Raw genomic sequence first — 21,653 nt, 5'->3', positions numbered from 1 at the left:
GGGAAGCGGAGCGGCGGCGCTGCCGTTCCCCGGCTGCGCGGCCGCCTCCTCCCCTCCGCCTCTTCCTGGCCGCGGCCAGAGGAGCTGTGCTGGCAGCGGGGAGGCGGCGGCGGCGGCGGCGCCCAGCTCCCGGCCCGCCATGGCGATCCGCAAGAAGAGCAACAAGAACCCGCCTGTGCTGAGCCACGAATTCATCGTGCAGAACCATGCGGACATCGTGTCCTGCATGGCCATGATCTTCCTGCTGGGGCTTATGTTCGAGGTGAGGCGGCACCGACGCCCCCGCCGGGGGTTCTCTTCCCGCTTCCTCCCACTCCACCGGAGGCTCTCGGTGCTGGAGGGGAGGGAGGGCGCGGGAGCGCCGCGGCAGCGGGCGAGGCTGTGCGGGCTGCGGCGGAACCCAGCGGCTGCTCCGGGTCAGCGCCGCCGCCCCCGGCGCACCTGCCCGCCGGCCCACGCCCGAGCCGCTGTACGCGGGGACAGGAGCCGACCCCCGCCCCGCCGCGCCGCCCGAGAGCCACCGCGGGCGCCCGCCCTCCCCGCGGCGCATCCCCGCTTCCCCGGGCGGAACGCCCTTCTCCCCGCCTCGGCTTGGGCAGGCGCAGCCGCGGCTACCGCCAGGACCCGGGTCCCGCTCCCCCGCCGCCGCGGGCGGGAGGCCGTGCGGGGCCGGGAGCGGGCGGCGCGCTGCCCGCCGCGGCGGCGGAGTTCCTGCGGGCGGCGGGGTTACGTGGCAGCCGGGGAGGGAGGGAGGAGTGCGCGGCACGGCGGGGAGGGGGCGGGGGGCGAGGCCCGGCCGCCACAGCCGATCCCCCGCTCTTTGTGTGCGCGGCCCCGCCGGCACTACGGCTCCCGGCGGGCGGCGCGGCGGGGAGGGAAGGGACAGCAGCGGTGACGTGTCCTTAGGGCCGCCGCTCCGGTCCCCCCGCCCGCGGAGCATCCCGGGGCTCCAGGCCGCTCCGGGCGGCTGGGCTGGGCACCCCCGCCGTTCTCCCGCCTCGGAGATGCGCCGAGGTTTGGCAGCGGCGGAGGGGAGCGCTCCCTCCGGCCTGAGGGCCGGCCCTGCTGCAGGCCCTCCGCTCTCTGGGCCCCCATGTTGAATGCAGATGCTTTAAACCGCGCCTTTTTGGCGCTGGAAAGGTAACTCACCTGTGTGGCCGCCAAAACGTTATCAGTGATCTCAGATCCCTGATCATCAAATTAAGATGGTGTTGACTAAATGTTTCTGGTGTTCTAGGCATCTGTTCACACATTTCAGACATTTTTTAAGGGTTGTGGACCTTCCTGTCATGGTTTTCAAGATGGTTTAATCCAGCTGTTGGTACAGCTCAGCACTAAAAACCAGTGGAGTTAGGAAGAAAATTAGATAGATAGATAGATAGATAGATAGATAGATAGATAGATAGAACGAACAGGGCAGACCAGCTACACTGTTGTTTTTGGGTTTGCTATCAAAAATCACCAAGACAACTGTTATATGGTAATTTCCTGGAGAATGAAGTTAAAGAGGTAAACCTAAACTGTTTCTTTTCGTGCCTACATCAGGCTTACTGTATTAACAGTATTACTGGTAGGGTTAGAGGTTTTGAGGGGTTGAATGTGCTGAATTCTTTTGTTTCCAGATTTTTTAACCCACTGTGTTTTCTAACCCAGTGTAAAAAGGCCATGTGTCACTGTTGGTACAGATGTGGTATGTTGCAATTTTTTAAATGCTTTGATACAGTACGGGAAATCACTTGCTGTGGTTAATGTTGGTATGGTAAGGTGTTTACACTGCCTGACTTGTACAATTCTAGTATTGAGAATAGCTGATAGAGCCTTCAAAGGGCAGTTCAGAATTGAGTACTGCTTCAAATTGTCCTCTGAGGGCTCCCTTGATGAATAGGGAGCCCAAAGCAACTTCACTAATTTGAGCAAACTAGTTGGGTTCCCTGAAGTTACATGGTCTGAACAGTCTGCCACGTATTCAGGGTTTCATAGAAAATCTAGGGCTTGTTGACAAAGCAATGGTTTTGAAAATCTCACTTCCTATGAATAATTAATAGTAGTGGTAACCTAGTCATTATCTTCAGAAGCTCAGTATATCCTTCCAGGATTACTCAAGGAGCTTGGGTTTTTTGTCAGCCCTATTAATTACCGCATAGATGCTGGGTTTTTACAGCAACGAGAAACTCTCTGATCTGTGTGATAGATCAGATCTACTAGGTGATCTGCAAAGGTATCTATCTGAACTATGGTGAAGCACAGTTACTTTTCCCTCTCATTTATAGCATGTTGATTAATGTTGGGTTTCAATGAAGGTGTGTTATAGTAAAAAATAAGTTTCTGCTTTTTGTCAAAAAAGGACTTATACTCCATCTTATATATTGGGGATTTTAGAATATCCTCACCCCACTTCTCAAAAAAAGCCATTAGGACATCTTCTCTTCAAACTGTTTTTATTCATTCTGGTTTTTCTTACAGCTCATCATAAAGGGGTAGTACCACTACTGCTAAATTTAATTTTAGTTTGTTTTATGCTTCTTGCCAAAGGATCCCCAGGGTCAAAAGAATGGTAATTGTACTGAGTTGGTATCCCACTGGCCTGAAATTGTTTTCTGTTGTTTATGCCTTTTTTCCTTCCCTGTCCACATTTTTCAGATCACCCAGAGATTTATGAATATGATAACTGACTTCTGAATTTTATCAAATAAGAAAAGTACTTTTAAATAAAGTTTATTCTCAGCCACTGCTGAGTGCATCTTGGTCTAGGGGACTCCATGATATTGTACATTCTGTTAATGTAATAATACAGTATGGACTAAAGACAGAATTGTAGCATGTGTTTTCACTTTAGTGTTGTAGGAGAGGCTGTATGTAAGTAACATTTGCAAGGATCTTACATTTGGCAGGTTGAGCATTCTGTAAACAAACCCATAGGGACCACGCCATGTGTGCTGCCCTTGGAAAGTCAGGTGCAGTGGTGAGATAATGGGAGGTCAGTCAGGTTTTTGGGAGGAGACAAACGTGCTGGGCAAGGGTGCCAAAACTATGGGCAAATGTTTTCAGTTTAATGTAGTTTATTTCCATAAAAATTTACAGCACTTTTGTTTTTTTCTCTTTTAGATTACAGCGAAAGCTGCGGTCATTTTTGTTACACTTCAGTATAATGTTACCATTCCTGCCACAGGTATGTATCTTGCAGGAGGTTAGTTAGGAGACAGTGTATCAGACACTATCAGTGTGCCCTGCTTCCTAGACTTGTCAGGAAGGGAACTTGTCAATATCAAAAGATAATGAGCAGCTTTCAAGGGTTTCACTTTATTTGTATTAAAACACTGTTTTAACTAATTAAGTTAGAGACAATGTTTCTGTTCTGCTAGATTTGTCATTAGTGCTGAAACACCATCTGACTAGTAGATAAGTTCACATGAATTTTTACTCTTGCTTTGCAAGTGATAATTTTTAATAGTCAAAGTGGGGTGGTGGTTCAGCATATTTTTATTGTCCACTTTCAGTATATTTGGATAAGTTTCCTAAGTGCACTTAAGTTTTTAGTTTTATAGCATCTTTCCAGAGTCAACTTGAGTTTGTGATGTGATGGAGAAGATAACTATAAACAGTTTAGTGACCTAGTTCATGGTGGCAGTTTAATTTGACTTTTATTTGGTCAGCTGATGACAAGCTACTTCTGTCTGAAAGGCTTCACTCTGACAAATAAAGTTATGAACCATTAAACTGTATTGGTGCCTAACAGTTAATTCTCTTTGTCTTTTAGAAGAACAATCTGCAGAAACAATCTCTCTCTATTACTATGGCATCAAAGACTTGGCTACAATTTTCTTTTACATGCTTGTAGCAATAATCATACATGCTATAATTCAGGAGTATGTACTGGATGTAAGTACAAAATATTCATTCCTTTCATCAAGATAATTGTTGGGTTTTAATTAGACTTTAAGACTATTCACTTAAAAGTAAATTTCTGCATTAAAAATTTTAACTGTAAAAACATGCATTAAATCTTCAAGGTACTCTAATGTAGTTACTAAATAAATATGAAGTGCTGCAGCATATAAATAACAGTGGACTTTCATTTCAGAAAATTAACAGGAAAATGCACTTTTCAAAAACAAAGCATAGCAAGTTCAATGAGTCTGGGCAACTTAGTGCATTCTACCTTTTCTCCTGTGTTTGGGGAACGAGTATTCTTGTCTCTGTAAGTATGCTTTCTCTTCTGTTTCATTATGAGATTTCAAAAAATTCACTTATGTTGATGATAAATATGATTTTGGTTTCTTTTTCTAGTTTTAGCTGGTTTTAAAAGTGGGACAAGTTCAAGGATTCTGTGTGAGTTTAGTCATAACTGAGTATAAAGTCAGTAGTGTTACTGTTGCTCAGTCTTGAGTAGATTTACTGTCAAACTGAATAAGATAAAGCCATTTAACTTTATTATGCTATTTAATTCTCTGTAGCTTTTTATGTTGTTTTATTAATATAAAATAAATGTTTAGGAACCATACATATCATTCTGGAGCCTAGAGAATGGGTATATGACAGATTGTTGTAACCTCAGGTCACTGTGTGCTTTTAGGTGACATACTCTTTGCTAGTGGCTGGATGTGTATGAGCTTAGCTCATAGAAAGGGAAGGCTGTGCCTTTTTTATTATTTTCTTTATTTTAACATAAAAACTCCTGGAAAACCTTTCTTTGTCTTAGTCCTAAGTTCAAAGTTTGTCAGCAGTTTACAAGAGAAGACTTGTGGCTGTAGTAATCCTGGAATAACTTCCATCTCATAAGGACAATCTATCTTGAATAATCACTTGATTTGTTTGGTTGCTTTTTACTTTCTTAAGCCAGTGCAGCTGTCTTTTGTTTTGGGGATTTGTTTTCTGGGTTGGTTGGGTTTTGTTTATTTGTGATTTCTTGGGGATTTTTTAAAAAGAAAATTTATGGATCTGCAGCTTTTACTTGTGTACGTATATATGAGTATTTTTTGTGTGTACACTTGTGCATATACATAAATGCATATATTTACGTCCAGTCATTATTTCTGAGTAGAAAGTAACACCTTAGAGTGTTTATTGGGGTTTTTTGTTTGTTCTTTTCTTTTTTAGGAGAACTATATATCAGATCCAACCTCTCTGTGGAGGGACTATCCGCACACTCTGATTCCGTAAGGCCTCTTCCTTCAAGGATTGCTGGGGGAGAGGAGGGACTGTTTTAAGCCCAGGGTGTGTCATGTACAATCTGTGTAGGATAAGTAGTTTGTAAAATTATATTAGTCACTAATGTGTTTTTGGTTGTAGGTATGTGGGCTCAATTCTTTGACAACTTGTAGCATACAAAGTTCTTTTTATGTAGGCTGTTACTTAAAGAATTCATTTTTGCAAGCTTCGTCTGAATGGTTTTATTATTAAAGATATTTAGACTTGGCTGGCATGAAGGATCTCTATTTTTTCTCTTTTTAAGAGACTGATAAAATGAGTTCATTAGAAGCTTCTGAAATGTTTTTAAGTTCATTCATAATAAATAATATTCTTCAATTCTTGCTGTATTGTACAGGTTTCAAATGAAGTTTTTCTACATCTTACAGTTAGCATACTGGTTTCATGCTTTTCCAGAACTCTACTTTCAGAAAACTAAAAAAGTAAGTTCAAAACGTAAATGGGAGGAACTCCAGAGCAAGGTGGCTTTTTTTCTTTACAGTTAAATTCTAATTGCAGTAAAATTGCTAAATATCTGTTGTGTAAATAAAAATTACTGGTGTTTCTCATCCACTGAAAGAGTTTTCCCTCAAGCAAGTGATATTGTGATATTTTCTTTTCCACTCTTGGGGTTTTTTTCCCTTTGTTTCTCAGAATTGATAGTCTGAATAGGCTCACTGAAATCACAGCTGCTTCATGAATCATGATATAGGTGTAGAATATAAACTGTGAATAATTCTATACATCAAAGGAGTATGAAAGTCTGGGATTTTATTTAAATAGCATTTAAATGGGTGGATGAAAATGGGACATGAGCCGGCAATGTACTTTGCACCCCATAAAAACACCTGGGCTGCATAACAAGCAGCAGCCAGCTGGTTGAGGGAAGGTGAGACTCCCCCTGGAGTGCTGCATCCAGCTCTGAGGTCCCCAGCCCAAGAAAGGTATGGATCAGTTTGAGTAGGTCCAGAGGACGGCCATGAAGATGAGCAGAGGGCTGGAGCACCCCTTCTATGAAGGCAGGCTGAGAGAGTTGGGGTTGTTCAACCTGGAGAAGAGAAGGCTCCAGGGAGAAGTTATTGTGGCCTCTCACTCTTTGATAGGGGCTTATAAGAAAGATGGAGAGAGACTTTTTATTGGGGTCTGTAATGACAAGGAACAATGATTTTGAAAGAGTAGGTTTAGAGTAGATTTGAAGAAATTCCTTGTGATGAAGATGGTGAGACACTGGAACACAATGCCCAAATGCAGAGAAGTTGTGAATTTGCTTTCATTTGAAGTGTTCAAGGTCAGACTGGATGGGGCTTTGATCAGCTTGGTCAAGTGACAGATGCCCCTGTCCATGGTAAGAGGTTGGTCTAGGTGATCTACAAAGGTATCTTTGAGCCCAAGCCATTCTCTGACTGTGGTTGCTCTGTGAGCAGGCTGCATCTCTGTTACCAGTTCTGCTTCATTCAAGAAAATGGAACATAGGTGTTACATAACCACAGGTCTTTGTACAGGAGCCTAGAAGAGGCTAAGTAAAATAGTAACAAAATGCACTGCTTTTAGGCTGCTCATATGCAGTATGAGTACTGTTTTGCAGATGCAGTGCAGCTGATGTTCTCTTATTGTGATAGTGATACCTTCCAAATTTGACTTCACAGCCAAGTGTGGAGATCTTTCTTAAAATAACTTCAAGAAAGCTGTCACAAGTGGCCTAAGTGCTGTGTGTTGAATAGTAGTGTTTTACTTGGTCACTGCTTGAAATTGTGTCCTCTGACTTTTGCATTAAGTTTAAAGAGTGATAGTTCATTTGTTTTAGCATAGTTGGTATTTCTTCAACCATATCTTAACCTCTGCTATCTTGGCTTACTTGCCTTATTCCTTCTCTTGAAAAAACTGGCTGGTTTAACTCAGGTCTAGTTATCTGTCTTGCTGACATAAACAAGAAAATAACTTCTCAGCTCTGGTTCCTCTATAGCCATGTATACCTTGTGCATTCTTCCACAAGGCCTGCAGTCTCTGACAGTTTGTCTAAGCAGGCAGCATGGGCTGTTTAAATGTTATCTCAGTTCTAAAGTTAAAGTGTTGTAGGCTGGTCCTGGTTGTGCTTGGAGAAACTGACCATTTGTACTTACTTTGTCTTTATCTGAAATAACCAATTTTTCACTTTCTTTGAGATAATTTAGAGTAGGTCTTTCTCCACCTGTTTTCTTGCTCTCTGTGTATTATGAGTGTGATGTTTGCTGTTGTCATAATTGTTTGATTCTGTGGGTTTGTTGGATGTGATACTGAGTATTGAATAACGTAGTATAGGTCTTGTAAGATTAAAATTTTAGGCCCTTTTCTGAAGATAAAGCTAAAGATCCTTGCTTGAAATTTAGAGAATCTCTCCAAATGAGAGATGAATGAATATGATACTGAGTATTGAATAACATGGTATAGCTCTTGTAAGATTAAAATTTTAGGCCCTTTTTACAAGATAACGCTAAAGATCCTTGCTTGAAATTTAGAGAATCTCTCCAAATAGGACTTTTTTAAGCACAACTGAATGTACTCTGCTACCACTCTAAAAGAGATTTTTATTGTGATCTGGCATAGTTTAGTGGTCCCTCTGTTCATAGATGGCACAATCTGCTTTCCATGTGCTCTGTGCCTTCCTCTTTATTATTTCATCTCCATGAAGTGTTCAGTTCAAGAGGGCTCACTAAAGCCTGACTTTACATGGGACCATGTGCTTTTGCATGACTGGTTAATAACAATAGTCTCTGTATTTGCCAGAAACAGTGTGCCAGAATTTTGGATGGCCTTGAATTTTTAAAATTGATGTCAACACTTGGAAAACCTTTTATTTTGAATTGTAGACTGTTATTTTATTCTGTAGCAATCTGACAATTTGATGGGCAGCAAACATGTGGAACTGTAGGATCTGATGTACAGTAATACATGCAAAATAAGAAATGTAATAACTTGTATATATTCACAGTGATCATAACAAATAAAAGTGGATCCTTTTTAAAAGCATCTTTCCATGTTTGATGCCTTTTCTCACAGTAGCATATGTAGGACACTGAATATGACTGGTAAGTGAGCACTAAGTTATGTGTGGAATTAGATGATCCAGGCTGAGTGATTCAGTGCCAAACCAGGCCATGTTAAGGTAGCTGATACACCTGATAAAAGACCAGGGAATAGTTTGTAATAACAGATAACACAGTTCAGTGCTGTGTAACATTGTGTATAACACGTGGTCACTTTTTTCTTCCAAATAGGAAGATATCTTTCGCCAGATTGTCTACATTGGACTTTACCTCTTTCATATTGCTGGAGCCTATCTCCTGAAGTAAGTCAATTGTAAACTTTTGCTGACTCCATTCTTTGCCTTAAATATCTAACAAAAGGTCTGAATGTTTGTTTTATTTGTTTTGATAGTCTGACCCACCTTGGACTTGTTCTTCTGGTATTGCATTACTTCGTTGAATTTCTTTTCCACATATCCCGTCTTTTCTACTTCAGTGATGAAAAATACCAGAAAGGGTAAATAGTCTTTATCTTTAAAATTCTTGTGATTTCTGTCTTAGAGCCTTTTGCATTTAACTAACCAGAAACCAAAAGGGAGTTCAAACTGTTTCTTAAGCAACCACAGTTGTCCAGACTAGTGCTAGTACTTATATTTCTAAACCATCACTATAATTTCTACCTTGTTTTAGCCTATTTAAGTAAATATTAGTAGCAGTACTAAATGAAATAAAATCTCTCAATGTATACTAATGTGGGGGGTTTTTTTAAGTTTTGTAGAGAAAGAAACAGGATAGATTGCTAATATAGCCAGCTCTGTAAGAACTAAAAATGTGCTTTTGTTCTAATTGTGCTGGAAAGCACTTTCCATTGAGTTGAAATCAGTTCTCATAACATAATACAAGATGCATTTAAGATAGGTGCAAAATCATGTTTTTAGGTAAGTTCTTAGATTTCAAACAAATTTGCATGGTGAAAGGTAAGCATTTGGATTGTTAGTGCATGTGTTTTGAATGGAAATTTGATTTAGTGTTTGTGGTGTTTTTATTTCTAGATTTTCACTGTGGGCAGTTCTTTTTGTTTTGGGAAGGCTTCTCACCTTGATTCTCTCAGTCCTCACTTTTGGCTTTGGACTGGCAAGAGCAGAAGATCAGCAGCTGAATTTCAGTACTGGGAACTTTAATATCCTGGCTGTTAGGTACAGTAAACCTGCAACAGTTCTTAAGCATGTGCTGTAAACCGTGTTAAATACACAATGTAAGTGGTATGGTACTAATGCCAGTAATTCTGAATGATTGAGTGTTTTCATGCAACCAATGGGATCAGTAGGAATAGCTCATGTAAGAAACTTGTAAGACACAGTGAAATTAATTGATTGAATTTAGTATTTAGTCTATAGCTAAGAAATCTGTAACTGGTTACTCTTCTTGTCTTTGTTAAAAATTCCCCAAGCAACCAAAAAAAAAAAATCAAACCAGCAGAATTAATAGGAATATCCAATTACAGACTTTACTTTCAAATGTCTTAAAGTTAGTAAGTTGAATTCTAAATACAATTCCTGTCAGTATATCTTAGAGATCAAGGTATTTGTGCCCAGAGCAGCTTTGGTCTCATTTGAAGATTACTGCCTCTTTCTCTGCCTTTTTTATGGCCCCTATTGCTGCTGCATGATCCAACTGCCTGGTCTTCTTATAAATGCAGAAAAAGAATTTATTGAAACTTTGACAATGTCAGTATTACCTTGCAAAATTGATACTCTGAGCTGCAAGATACTCTTGAGCCATTTTCAGCTATTACTACCTGGTGCCCTGAGAGTAATTCTGAGAAAGAAAGCAGGAAAGAAACCTAGTACTTGCCAGTTTTGATGGGCAAAGATTTCACCACCACTCTATATCTAGTTTTGATCATCGGTGCTTAAGCCCAGTGTCATCCTATGCAAGTGAACTCAACTCTTGCCTTAGAAAATGGAGGTTACCAGGAGGAGGGGGTGGAAGTTGCCCAAAATCCTGAAGTGTTCTACTTTGCTTTTCTCTTTGAATAATGAGGCAAACTTACTGATGAAACTTTACCTATTATTTGTTTCTAGAATCAGTGTGCTGGCCTCCATCTGCATGACCCAAGCATTTATGATGTGGAAGTTCATTAATTTCCAGCTTCGGAGGTGGAGAGAGCATTCTTCTTCTCAGCCTCAGTCAGTGAAAAAGAAGTTTGTATCAGCTAAAGGAAAGACCTCCAGAAAAGAAAGAGGTTTGTATTTTCAATTTTTCTGTTCCCTTGACTTCTCCAAACCAACTTTAGGTCGCTAAAGAAGTATTTTGTGTTTAACTTGTGAATGAAATGACTCACCTAGAGAAGCAGTACTGGGGAATAGTACTGTGGGAAGAATAATTCTTTTTTTTTTGAGAAAAAACACTATATATTGTTGGGTTTTCTAACTGTCCAAATAAAGGAATTACTGGGGTGTTTTTCGTTAATGCAGCCTGATATTTTTTATTCTCTTTAATTTCATGATTTGAACAAAACGTGTCATGCTTGTGTTTTTTTTGGGACAGATGCAATTTTAGATCTCTTCTCTTAGACATTCATTTGTAAAATTTTCTTGCTGTGGATTTCAAGCTTCTTTTTCATTGCCCCAAAATTCTGAAGGTTTAGAGCAAACAGAGTTTAATGATCCACCCAGTAAAAAGTTTTGTGTTGAACTGTTTTTACAAAAAAGAGAAATTGGTAATTTTTTAAGGAAAGATAATAACATCTTACTCCTCTAAACCTGTGTCGAAGCATTTGGAAATGAACTAAAGAGTCCAGGTTTGACCTTTATTATGTCACACCTTTTTTGTGGAAAGGGTATGAAAGATGAACAGAATGCTCTTTCCTCCAAGAAAAAATTATGTGCTCTTTTAAAAAAAAAATTTAAATCTCTGTACTTCAGTATATCTGTTGCACCAACAGTTCAACTCCTCCCTATGTATTTAAGTGCTAGTTTGAATAACTTCTGCACCCTTTTGAAATGGCAGAAGTTGTTTCAAAAGCTTTCTTCAGCATGATCCTTTGCTCCCAATCTTTGTATTACCAACCTGTTCCACTTTTTGATATGTTGAAAGTAGTGTGTGTCAAGACCATTTGCACTGAGTACTGAGATTTGTAGTGAGAGATCAAAAATTTTTTTATTTCTCCCAAGTTTCTATTTTTATTAAAATTATGTGTTTTAGAGTACTACTGCATTCCCTTTAGAATGATTTGCAATTATCACAACTTGGCTTTTCCATGGTGTCAGGGCTTTTTTTTCATCTGAAAATTCAGTTGGATTTTTTTTTTTAATTGAGTGAAGGTAGTTTCATATGTAAGTGTCCTGTTTAATCAGAGCTTTATGGTCATGGCCTTCTCAATATGGAGATATTTTTTTTTATTTAAGTATTTTATCTCAAATAATTTTAAAATATATGCCTTGATTAGGAGCTTTTTTAAAAAAAGCTTTTTAAAATCTCCTAATCTATTTAATTCATGTAGTTTAGTGAATCTGCTGGGTTTTACCCTACTTCAATGGAGACTTGCAAGTGGTAAACAAATAATGAAAAAGTCAGTTGATTCACAAAATAATTGAACTATGTCTGTCTTGATTGTATTCCTTATTTTAAATTAACATAATAGAGCTCAGTTCATTCAAATTCCTCTGTTTTGAATACTCCTGTGATGTTGTCTGTTCAGAACACTCGTATAGGATGCAGCAAAGCAATGATTTTGAAGGAGTAATATATGCAATTGAACTCTTTAAAACACTTGTTTTTGATGTGTGTGTGTATGGTTGAATGTTTTTTTGAGAGCCAGGGCACAATAAAATGTGTTACTTTTAGTCTATGCCAAAAGCAAGAAATGACAGTAAAAAATCCTGCTGGTGATGTAGGTGGGATATATAGCCATGTGCTGATTCATGTTCTTTGTTTTACCTAAACTGTTTAAGAAAATATGATTTCAGTTAGCTGGCTTGGGTCTAATTAATTGTTTGTAAGTTTCTTTATTTAAAAACAATTCAAACATTTTCAGAAATATCCAAAGACCACCTTATGTAGGCTTAAAATGGTGGTGTCATTTATAGCCAGATATGTGCTCAAACAGACTTTGACTCTTTGGGTCTGTGTCTGGTCTCCTGCTCATGTATGGTTGTCATTGTTTTGGGGTTTTTTTGTTGCTTGTTTGCATAAATGGGAGCATTTAGGTGTCGTGGAGAAAGAGGGAGGCCAACAGTTGTTTTTTTAGACTGTCCACACTCTAGTGACCTTCAGCACATCTGTGGATGGAAAAAATAAGTTTAACCAGTTCTTTGTAAAAATATATAAATATATATATAAAATAATTGTTTAAAAGCACCCAAAAAACAGCAGCTGTTGCTTGAAGTCAGAATGATCTGGATCAGAGCAGATATGTTAGGCTGCAGGCATTGTAGCTGGCTATGCACTGTGCTCTTTAGATCTGTTTTATAAATATAGTTACTGTCAGGTAACGTCTGTTTCCTTGGTTGAGGTGAAACTGAATTAAGGGGCTGTTGGAGTTGTGAATGCTGAGGATTTTAGATTTTCTGTGCTGACACACTCTTAACTCCCAGGAGAGCACTACATTTGACCTGAAGCTGTGGAGAAGGCTTCCAAAATTAATTGATAACACTAGGATTACTGTGTAGTTAATTAGAAGTGTGTAATATCACAAGGTGATATTTTGAAGTTTTAAAACAGAGAATTTGAAGTTTTAAAATATAATAATATATATAGAACAAGATAGAAGTTTTAAAGCAAAAACTAGTCCACCTTCTTTACCTTCTTCTTCCTCCTTCTTCTTCTTAATTTTAAATAGTATTTTGTAATTAGACAAAAAAGTCTGCATTTCAGACTTCAAGTAATTAGTTATTAGATTAAAAGCAAAAATAATTTGTATAATTTCTTAATGAAATAGTTTAACCTTAAAAAACCTTATAACAAAAAATTGTTAACCATTTTATACCTTATTAGTAAAAAACTAAAAACTCACTACCTATGAGACTATAACATAAATAAGAAATAATAAACTCCTAAATGTAAGCACAAACTATGATCTCAAGTACCTAGGTGCCTGATCTTGAGCTCTTTCCACCTACACATACTCATTGCAAATCTGAACTAGTGTTTTACTTCTGTCTTATCTATGTAAATATCTTCATCATAATGTAAATGAGTTATATATGTCAAAGTATGTGCTTTAAAAATTGTGAGAATATATGTGTAAAGAGGATTTCCTCTATGTATCAAATGCTTGTAAAGGTAAGCAAAGGAGTGTAATTTTAACAAGAATTATGACATAGGTGAGGTAAATAACTAAGACCTGTGGCAGAGAACTCTGTATATAGTCTGCCTCCAAAATTTCATAGAACCATCTCATCTCATCTTCAAGTTGGTCTTTACTTCTTCACAGAATGTCTTCTAAAATATCATAACTGGTGTTGATTTTCAGTCAAGATGTATATAATGGACACATTTCAGTGTCTGGCCACATCAGGAAACTGGAATTTATTGTAGTAAACTTTAAATATTTCACTTTGTAAAAACTTCATTATGCTGCTGCACACTGAATGATAATTAAGAGGTTTAACAAAGAAGGTACATCAGAAAAGAAGTTAAAGGCTGTGTGTGTAGAACCCATAAAATGTAATAAAATATAAAGTGTCCCACTGTATTTAAAAAGTGTTTTCTTCCTTTTTTCTAGAAAATGGAATAAATGGAACAGTGACCTCAAACGGAGCAGACTCGCCTCGCAGCAGGAAGGATAAATCCTCGTAAAACTGGGTTTTATTAAGTTAATTGACTAATGTCCCCAAAGAATCTGCTTTTTACATGGATGGCCCTTCAGCACTAGAGATATTATGGATTAAAGAAAATACAATTCATGTTTTTTGATTATTGCTGTTGTTTTGAGAAACTTTTTTTAAAAAACCATTTTGACTAAGGAAAAAGTTTATCTCTCTTCAAATACTTGGGGGGAGGATTCAACACTTTTTAAAACACATTGATGCTTTTTTAAATATTTACTGTGATGAAATAACTTACTTAATGAGGATCACTGTTGCAGTGTATTATTTCCTTCCAGTTTTTGTAATCTTGGTGATACTGTTCTACCAACTTCACTTTTTCCAAGTTCCTCAAAAAGTATTGCAAAATTGAAGTAAAAACATTGTATGCATATTCAGATACTCTGGGTTTTCAGCTAATTACCTTGACTCAAATTTACATTTCAATTTGGGATTCCAAGACCACACCAATAGACTTCTTTATTTAGTAGTTACTATAGCTGCACAATGTCTGCTCTAAGAATTGCCCCATATCATTAAAACAAAACTGAACTAATTGGAAACGTTGCAGAGTCTTATTGTTTGTTGGTTAGAAATCTCTTACAAGGAACACAACACCTTTTTGAGATACAGCTTTTAGCACCTGAAAATTAGAAGGGACTGTGTATGGCCATAGAAAGAGTTGATTTGAGTAGCACTATCCACTTCTGTCTGTGCTTTTGAGGTGTATGTATCTTGGAGAACTGGTGTGCGTTGGACCTTCTTTGAAAACTTGTCAGTCTGATTTTACGGGTGGAGGTTATTACAATGTGCTGTGTTTGTTTTGGGGGGCAATCAATGCTCCATGAAGAGGGAATTAGATAAATGGATCAAGTGATGAGAAACATTCCTTTATTCTAACTGCTTTGCTTTGTTTCACCTCTGTTAGGAAATAGTTTGATTTCTCCTATATATATTTTTATGAAAAAAATATTTAAAAGCTACAGCTTCTTAAAACTGATTTATTGTGACCTCTGCTGCAACTGGAAAAATCTAAATTTAAGAATTTTTCCATTATCTTTCATAATTGTATTCAATGTGAAACCTTGTCCAGTTAGTTTTCCAGTTTATTATGCAGATAATGTTTCCTCTGTACACATCTGTAATGGGTGCAATTCAGCCTGTTTCACTTGAGAATGAGTGAGACAGTTATTGCAGTTCTAAGAAGAAGTTGCTAAATTAGTCTATCAAGTTAACCCAAGTATTGAACTGCTTATTGATTAAGGAGTAATTATGAGCAATCAAGCTGATAAATAAAATAATTTTAATTAAAAACTGTTATTATAATGGAGTCTATACCCAAGAAAATGAATAAATCTGCATTCTCATTCTGTATTTTTACAGTTCAATTGCTTACTATTCAGAATAAACATTCTAGTACAAAATCCTCACTACAAGCAACTATCCATTCTTAGTTGTTTAGTGCTGTTTAGAGTTATTCCAGTATAATTTATTACGTGTTTCAGCTGATGACAGACACAATTCCCAAGTATTTGGTTCACAGCTCCTGAAGTGGACTTGGCAGACTTGTACTTGCTTAGCTTGAGAGCTCTGGGGCAGGGTGCCCTCTAGAATGCCCAGTCTGCTTCAGTAGAAGTCAGTATCCCATGTCCTGGGACAGCCCATGTAGAACTGTGAATCTGTCCAACCTGACCACAAAACTGGAAAACTGGAACTCGGAAATTTTGAGACTCGTGTACATTATATACTTGTTGTTCAAAATCATGTTTTGTGTCTGATGTTCCCAGAAGAACCTTCAAAGATTCTGTGTGCCTTGCTCTCAACTTGTACCTTAAGCCAAAGGGGGGAAATTTTAAGTGTCTAGTCTGGTGCTTGGACTCTACATCAGTTTGCTTGTGATATCTGGTTGTACTGGGGCTGAAGGAATCATAAAGGGTGGAGGAACAAATTATGAAGCAGTCATTTAAGGTACTTCTTGAGATCTTCAAGACTTATAGGAGTCTGAGGGTTGTAATAGCTGTTTCCCTAAGGCAAACTATTTCTTGTTAACCTCATTCTTTGACACAGTAGTCTTGAAATGTAAACTTCAGGTTAATTTCCAAAAACTTCAGAAGTATTCTTGACTGTTAATACTGATGTTGCTTTTTGTCTCCTTTTGGCCTTATGGACGGACATTCTTGTCCTTTGGACATTTACAGAAGCACTTTTGTTTCCACAATGGCTTAATATTCATCATTGCCTTATAGGAGTTGTTGGTATCTGCCAAGTAATAGAAAGTAACAACAGGTGTTCTAGAAATTGGTTAGAGTATGGGAAGCCAGTATTTTCTGTCTCTTCTCTCATAACTAAAAATACATATTTATCATGTTTGATGAGGCAAGACCAGTAGTGTTTAATTATCTGCCTTGGGATAGAAACACTCAAACTTAGAAGATATTGAGACTTCTAATTTGATATTATTTGTTTTAGCATTAGAGTATTGTTTGGCTGGATAACTTCTTTTGAATTGCTTAAAATTGGTTTTCAAATGTTATTGCAGTTTTGGCTCTTTGCTTGTAATCTGGGTTTCAGTAAGATGGAAGATTATTAGTTGTCTAATCATGTTTTCTTAATTATGGCATCAAGAAAATTAGAAATGGAAATGACTGAGGAGTTCATTATTATATCCTACGCCAAATAAAATAGGCAGTAGTTAATTTATCCTCATCAATTACCAGGTCCCACAAAGAGAAAGCTTTGTCCATTTAGATGGATTTGAAGTGAATAATTACACAGACAGTGGATAGGGTTTGTTTGGTTTGGTTTTTTTTCTTCAACCTCCTTCTCTTTGCCCCATCTTGTCAAAACTTTTCAAGATTTAACAACAGATGATTTCAAGCCTTTTTTTGAGCTCCAAATGTGTGTTTGTTTTATGTGCCAGAATATTCTCTCAAAACCATCATTTTACTTTTAAAGTGGTTATATTTAATTTCAAAGTACAAACAAGGAATGCAGAGCAGCTGAAATTAATCTTCAGAGTTTTAGTTTTCATCTGGGCACTTTCTCCTTTGCTGGTTGCAAAGACTTATTTCTCCTGTGTGAATCATTCATGAATGTGAAAATACTCTTTGGAAATACTGTTTTTCTGGTGATCCCATGCCCAGACTTAGGAATGGTTCAGGAATTTGCTGAGCAGAGAAAATGCATAGGCTATTTCTTCTAAGTTTAGGTTATGCTACAGGTAAATTATGTATGTTGGGATAATGCATTTAGAAAATCAGCAGTTATTTGTAAGCATTTGGTATTTTTTCTAAATACTCTTTTTCTTTGAAAATTTTAGTTGTGTTTATGGAGTTATAGTACCCAGAATCATAAAAAGCAGTGTGGTCCTTGGGTATAGGTAATTGGACTTCTGTAAAAAGGGTCAATACATATCTGCAGTCCTTTGTTCTTTGAAGATTTCTGACTGACTGCACCTGAGTTGATTTTACTGGGGGCAAAACTTGATATGAAAGGGAAGGGAGGATTTCCATAACCATGCTAGCCTGAAAGTAATGTAGGTTGCTGCCAGAATTGTTCTGTCCCTTGCCTTAGCTAGCACAAGCCTTTCTGGTTGCATGGTGAGCTAGACCAGGGAGCTGGTGCACCTGAAAACAAGCATGTTTGGGTTTTTTCCATTTGGTTAGTTGCCTGATAGTAACCCCAGAGTTTTACAAGTAATTATGTATAAGCAAGAAGAAAAGTTGCAGGGTAAAGATCAATCAGGTTCTAAAGCATCTGTCCCTTTCAACAGCATGTTGCTTAAAAATTACACTAGATTGCAGTGTAGGAGATCTTTAAAGGCTTCCAGTCACCAGTACCAGAAGGGACCTGGCCTCTCTGGTAGTTCCTACATACCAAATCCATGAAGTATTAATGGATTTTTTTCAGATCTTGTGGGGGAAGGGGAAATACTCATTGTGGTTTACTGTACTGAGATACCTTTTATCTGTCATCAGGGTTTCCAAGCAGTGCAAGAGGATACTGGCAGAGTAGAAATAGGGATTTTGAAATTGTACATTGTCCTGGATCACACAAACGACATTACTTTCCTTAACAGCCAGGAAATTATGGGTTGTTTTTTTTCTTTTTTGGTGTGAGATTTTTTTTTTCCCACATCAACCCTTTATGTACTGGAGGAGGTTTTCCAGAGAGCTTCGCAAGAATTGCACTGTATGCAAGTCTTGGTACAGGGAGGGGAAGACTGTTTGGTTTCTCTTAGTTTGTTTTCCTGTTTTCAGGAAGTTCACCAGCTGATTCCTAGGTCATACTTGGGTTTGGTTCCATTTGTGACTCAGCCCTTTGGGCCTGTGTTGTAAATGTTGGAGATTGGCAGTTTCAATAGGCTCCCTGTGCAGTGGTGATCATCGCTGTCCTAATTGTTCTGTCTGGAAAATGTCAGTATTGAAGGGACTTGAACACAAAGTAGAGACAGTGGTGATGTTTGTAACATTTACAGCCTGCATACAGAGATGGTATCTGGAGGGGGGGGGCTGTGGTTTAATGCCTGAATCTTGTTATGCAAATATTTAGGTTATTTCTGGTGCAGGGTATAAGAATGTCCTACAAAATGAAAGCTTGGAGAATATTTAGAAAATCCTTTAAAAAGAAAAAGACTTGAAAGGACTGACGTCAGTTATCATCTGTTCATCATATTTGAATTTCTTACATTGCGAGCTGTGGATTATCTTTAGAGCACTGGATTAGCCCATGCTTGTAGGTTTGTCGGTGGGGTTGTTTTATATACTGTAAGTTGTTGTGGTGGATGTCTGGTGAGTACCCCCCCTTCACACTGCTCCCTGAACTACTCAGTTTTGGATCTGATAACCCTAAATCTGTACACAATAAGGAATTTTGCTCTTCAGAGCTAAAATAGGATCAGTGCTGGTGTGTTTCTGGATCAGACGTGCAAAAGAAACGTGCACATCAATATGTTGAGTGTCATCAGAACCTCCTTAATGGGAACTGAAACTCTTTAGGATGAATAAATTGCAATACAACTTGGATATAGCTCACATCCACATAGCAAGTGCTGTTGTGAGTGAAATGGGACTGCTGTTGGCATCTGCCCCTGTCCATTCCCTTTGGTGAGCAATGTGTAAGGAGTGCTGGGCTGCAGCAGCAGTAGGCTGACTGCTTTCTGCTTTTTAGAGAAGCTCTTTTGATGTTGCAAATTCAAAAGGCAACAACTTTTATTTCTGGTTAAAAAAAAAGCGTACGGCCTAGTTTTGAATCCAATGCACTTGCTCTTGATCTCTTTCTATGTGTCCTGTCACTTTTATTTTAGGTTTCTGCAGATACTTTAGTTTTATCCAGCTCAAGGATGGCAAGTCTATGATGTGAGTGCCAGAAATGACAACTCCTTTTTCTTCTTTTTGTGTTTGAAACTTTTTGCAGAATCAGAGCAGCTAAAGTGTAGCTTTATAATTCAGTAGTGTTTCAGTATTCATTCTTCGTCTGTGTTTATTGTGGTTAACATTAAAGGTCAGACATTATCATTCAGCACGACACAGTTGTTACTTCTTCATGCCACATACAAGAGCATTAGGCAATTTGATATACTGAATTGAAAAAATAATATGTTAATCAGTCTGGTTTAACAGAAGTTGATATTCCTGGATGGTTTTGCTTTGCTTATTGCAGTTTACTCTCACTGCCTTTCTCATTTAGGAAACCAGGCACTTAAGATCTCTGAATCTCTAGACTGCAGTTTTGCTGTATACCACGTGAAAAATTATGGTCTAGAGCTTTGTGTCTCCTTATATTTGTTTTTAAATGTTGAAGACTGTATCTTGCATTGTAATCAACAGATAAGTATTCAGCCCATGGTAATAAGAATACTGTAACAGGGTAGGAATTTCAACTCTTGAACTCCGGACTAGAAACCAAGCCAAAACTTAACTCATGTTCTCACGCAGGTGATTCCTCCTCTTTGTTTCTCGATTAATCATTATCTTTGTTTTGTTTCTGTAGATTGTAAGTTCTTGTGGCAAGGGTTGTCTTTCGTGCGTGTGTGTGCGTGCGCGTGTGTGTACCCAGGACAAGGAGGTCTGGAGCCCCAGTCCCTGGAAGCTGTAATAAGCAATCACCTTGTTATTGTTTTCCTGGATATCATAATAAAGAGTATCGAATTAAAACTGTGCTTGAATAGTCTGTTACAAAAATGGAAGCATGTCAATTGCTTCTGGCCTTGCTTACAGTGCAGAAGCATCAGGGAGATACTGCTCAAAGGCAAATATGGTGTTTTGTTTGGGGATATTCACTTGAACCAGGGAGCACCAGAGACAGGAAATCTGCTTAGGCTAAAGAGGAATGGCTTGTAACTTGGGCTGGAGCTGGGACTTGCACAAAATTATCACGAGTTCAGGACTGACTTTCAAACCTTTTGTCAGCTTGAGAAACTGCATTGGCCCTCCCTCTTGGGAAGGAGGGGCTTGTTTGCTGTAATGTTTGGGCAGCATTTTGTGTCCTTTGAGTAGAACTTTCCAGCTTGAGAGAGTAACCATGAACTTGGAGAACACCAAGAGCTGTGCTGGGCAGTGTCTGGTGCTGCCTGGGAACTTGCTGTTCTGGTCTGTCCACTCCTTTCAGCTGAACAACTTTTAAAGCCTTTGTAGACTTCAGCTTCCCTGATGCAGAAGAGCAAAATTTCATCCAATCTGAATCGCAGCCTCCACACTGCTCTGTTGGTGATTTGGCAATGTGGTGGGATCTGAGAACTGTACCCAACTTAGGGAAAGCTAGACTGCTTTTAGAAAACTTTGACTCTGAATGTTCCTTTCCATTAGGTTTGATTTGGTACATTGTAGAGGGGATGTCTACAGATCCCATGATCTCTGTATTCACTTCAGTTCGAGACACATCAGATTGTTGCTTTTGAAGAACTGTTGAACTACCTAAATATTTCGTTCTTAAAAACCTGAATTTGTAACTTTTAAATCTTCAAACTAATTGAAAGACTGTTAAGTGAAGATTAGTCTTTCATGAAGACATGTCTTGTTCTTGACTTTGTTGTTAGACATCATAGCTTAAACTGTGGCTTAAAAAGAAATTGTGTCAGAAAATCAATAGAAAACACATAATTAAAAGAACCAGAGCTACTTGCCACTGTTTATACCTGTCAGGTGACAGGAAACCTACTGTAAGTGTTGAGGACAGGTCTAGCTGGGTACATGGCATCTAAGATGATTGTAACAACTGCTACTCTATCTTTCCCCTGCTGCACCTCTCAATATCATCGTCTCGCTCTGATGCCAGGTTTGGAGTGATCCAGCAAATACAGATGGGAGGTGGAGCAGATGGAATCTTAGGAGTCAAATCATGTGATGAGTTTGGGATGTGGACAAAACAGCCACTAGAGGCCACCAAAGTCTGCGACAGCTGCGTTTGACTGGAGGTGACTGGTAGCCAGCAAGAATATCTCCAAAGGCCCACTTTTTTGCTGCTCTTTCAGCGAAATTTACTTGTTGTCTTTTAAGAAGCATTTGTGCTGTAACTCAGAAAACAGAGCATTGTTTTGACCAATGACCAATCTCCTTGTAGTTTTGACATGGTAATAAAACCTGGGTTATATTGTGCAGGGCTTGGAAGGTGTCCTAATTTGGCAAGAATCTACTTCCTCACTTCTGGTTGAGAG

General features: G+C 38.7%; 1 protein-coding gene across 2 annotated transcripts; it reads left to right on the top strand.

The window, feature by feature from the left end:
* Positions 1–20,154, top strand: TRAM1 (translocation associated membrane protein 1). Of its 2 annotated transcripts, XM_071420900.1 has the most exons (11): positions 5–262; positions 3,106–3,169; positions 3,758–3,879; positions 4,082–4,198; positions 5,098–5,156; positions 5,546–5,630; positions 8,442–8,512; positions 8,602–8,706; positions 9,242–9,385; positions 10,274–10,434; positions 13,918–20,154. In XM_071420900.1, exons 1-11 carry the CDS (start codon positions 140–142, stop codon positions 13,989–13,991), a joined length of 1,125 nt encoding a protein of 374 aa, XP_071277001.1. In that variant the 5' UTR covers positions 5–139; the 3' UTR covers positions 13,992–20,154. The 2 variants fall into 2 exon arrangements, with proteins under 2 accessions (XP_071277011.1, XP_071277001.1); XM_071420910.1 differs by lacking the exon at positions 13,918–20,154 and having other exon boundaries at positions 1–262; positions 9,242–9,444; positions 10,274–10,359.
* Positions 20,155–21,653: the final 1,499 nt, after the last annotated feature.

This window comes from Agelaius tricolor, unplaced genomic scaffold (assembly GCF_023055355.1).
Source record: "Agelaius tricolor isolate 1412-34295 unplaced genomic scaffold, bAgeTri1.0.p SCAF_2, whole genome shotgun sequence".
Classification (NCBI taxonomy): domain Eukaryota; kingdom Metazoa; phylum Chordata; class Aves; order Passeriformes; family Icteridae; genus Agelaius; species Agelaius tricolor.
The sequence above is the reverse complement of the archived record's forward strand: the minus strand, read 5'-3'. Positions and strand labels throughout refer to the sequence as shown.

Coding starts and splice junctions, on each gene's coding strand:
- TRAM1 (XM_071420900.1), top strand. CDS start 140: ATGGCGATCCGCAAGAAGAGCAACAAGAACCCGCCTGTGCTGAGCCAC. Junction 3,880..4,081: donor TTCAGGAGTATGTACTGGAT/GTAAGTACAAAA, acceptor CTTTCATTTCAG/AAAATTAACAGGAAAATGCA. Junction 4,199..5,097: donor GAACGAGTATTCTTGTCTCT/GTAAGTATGCTT, acceptor TTTCTTTTTTAG/GAGAACTATATATCAGATCC.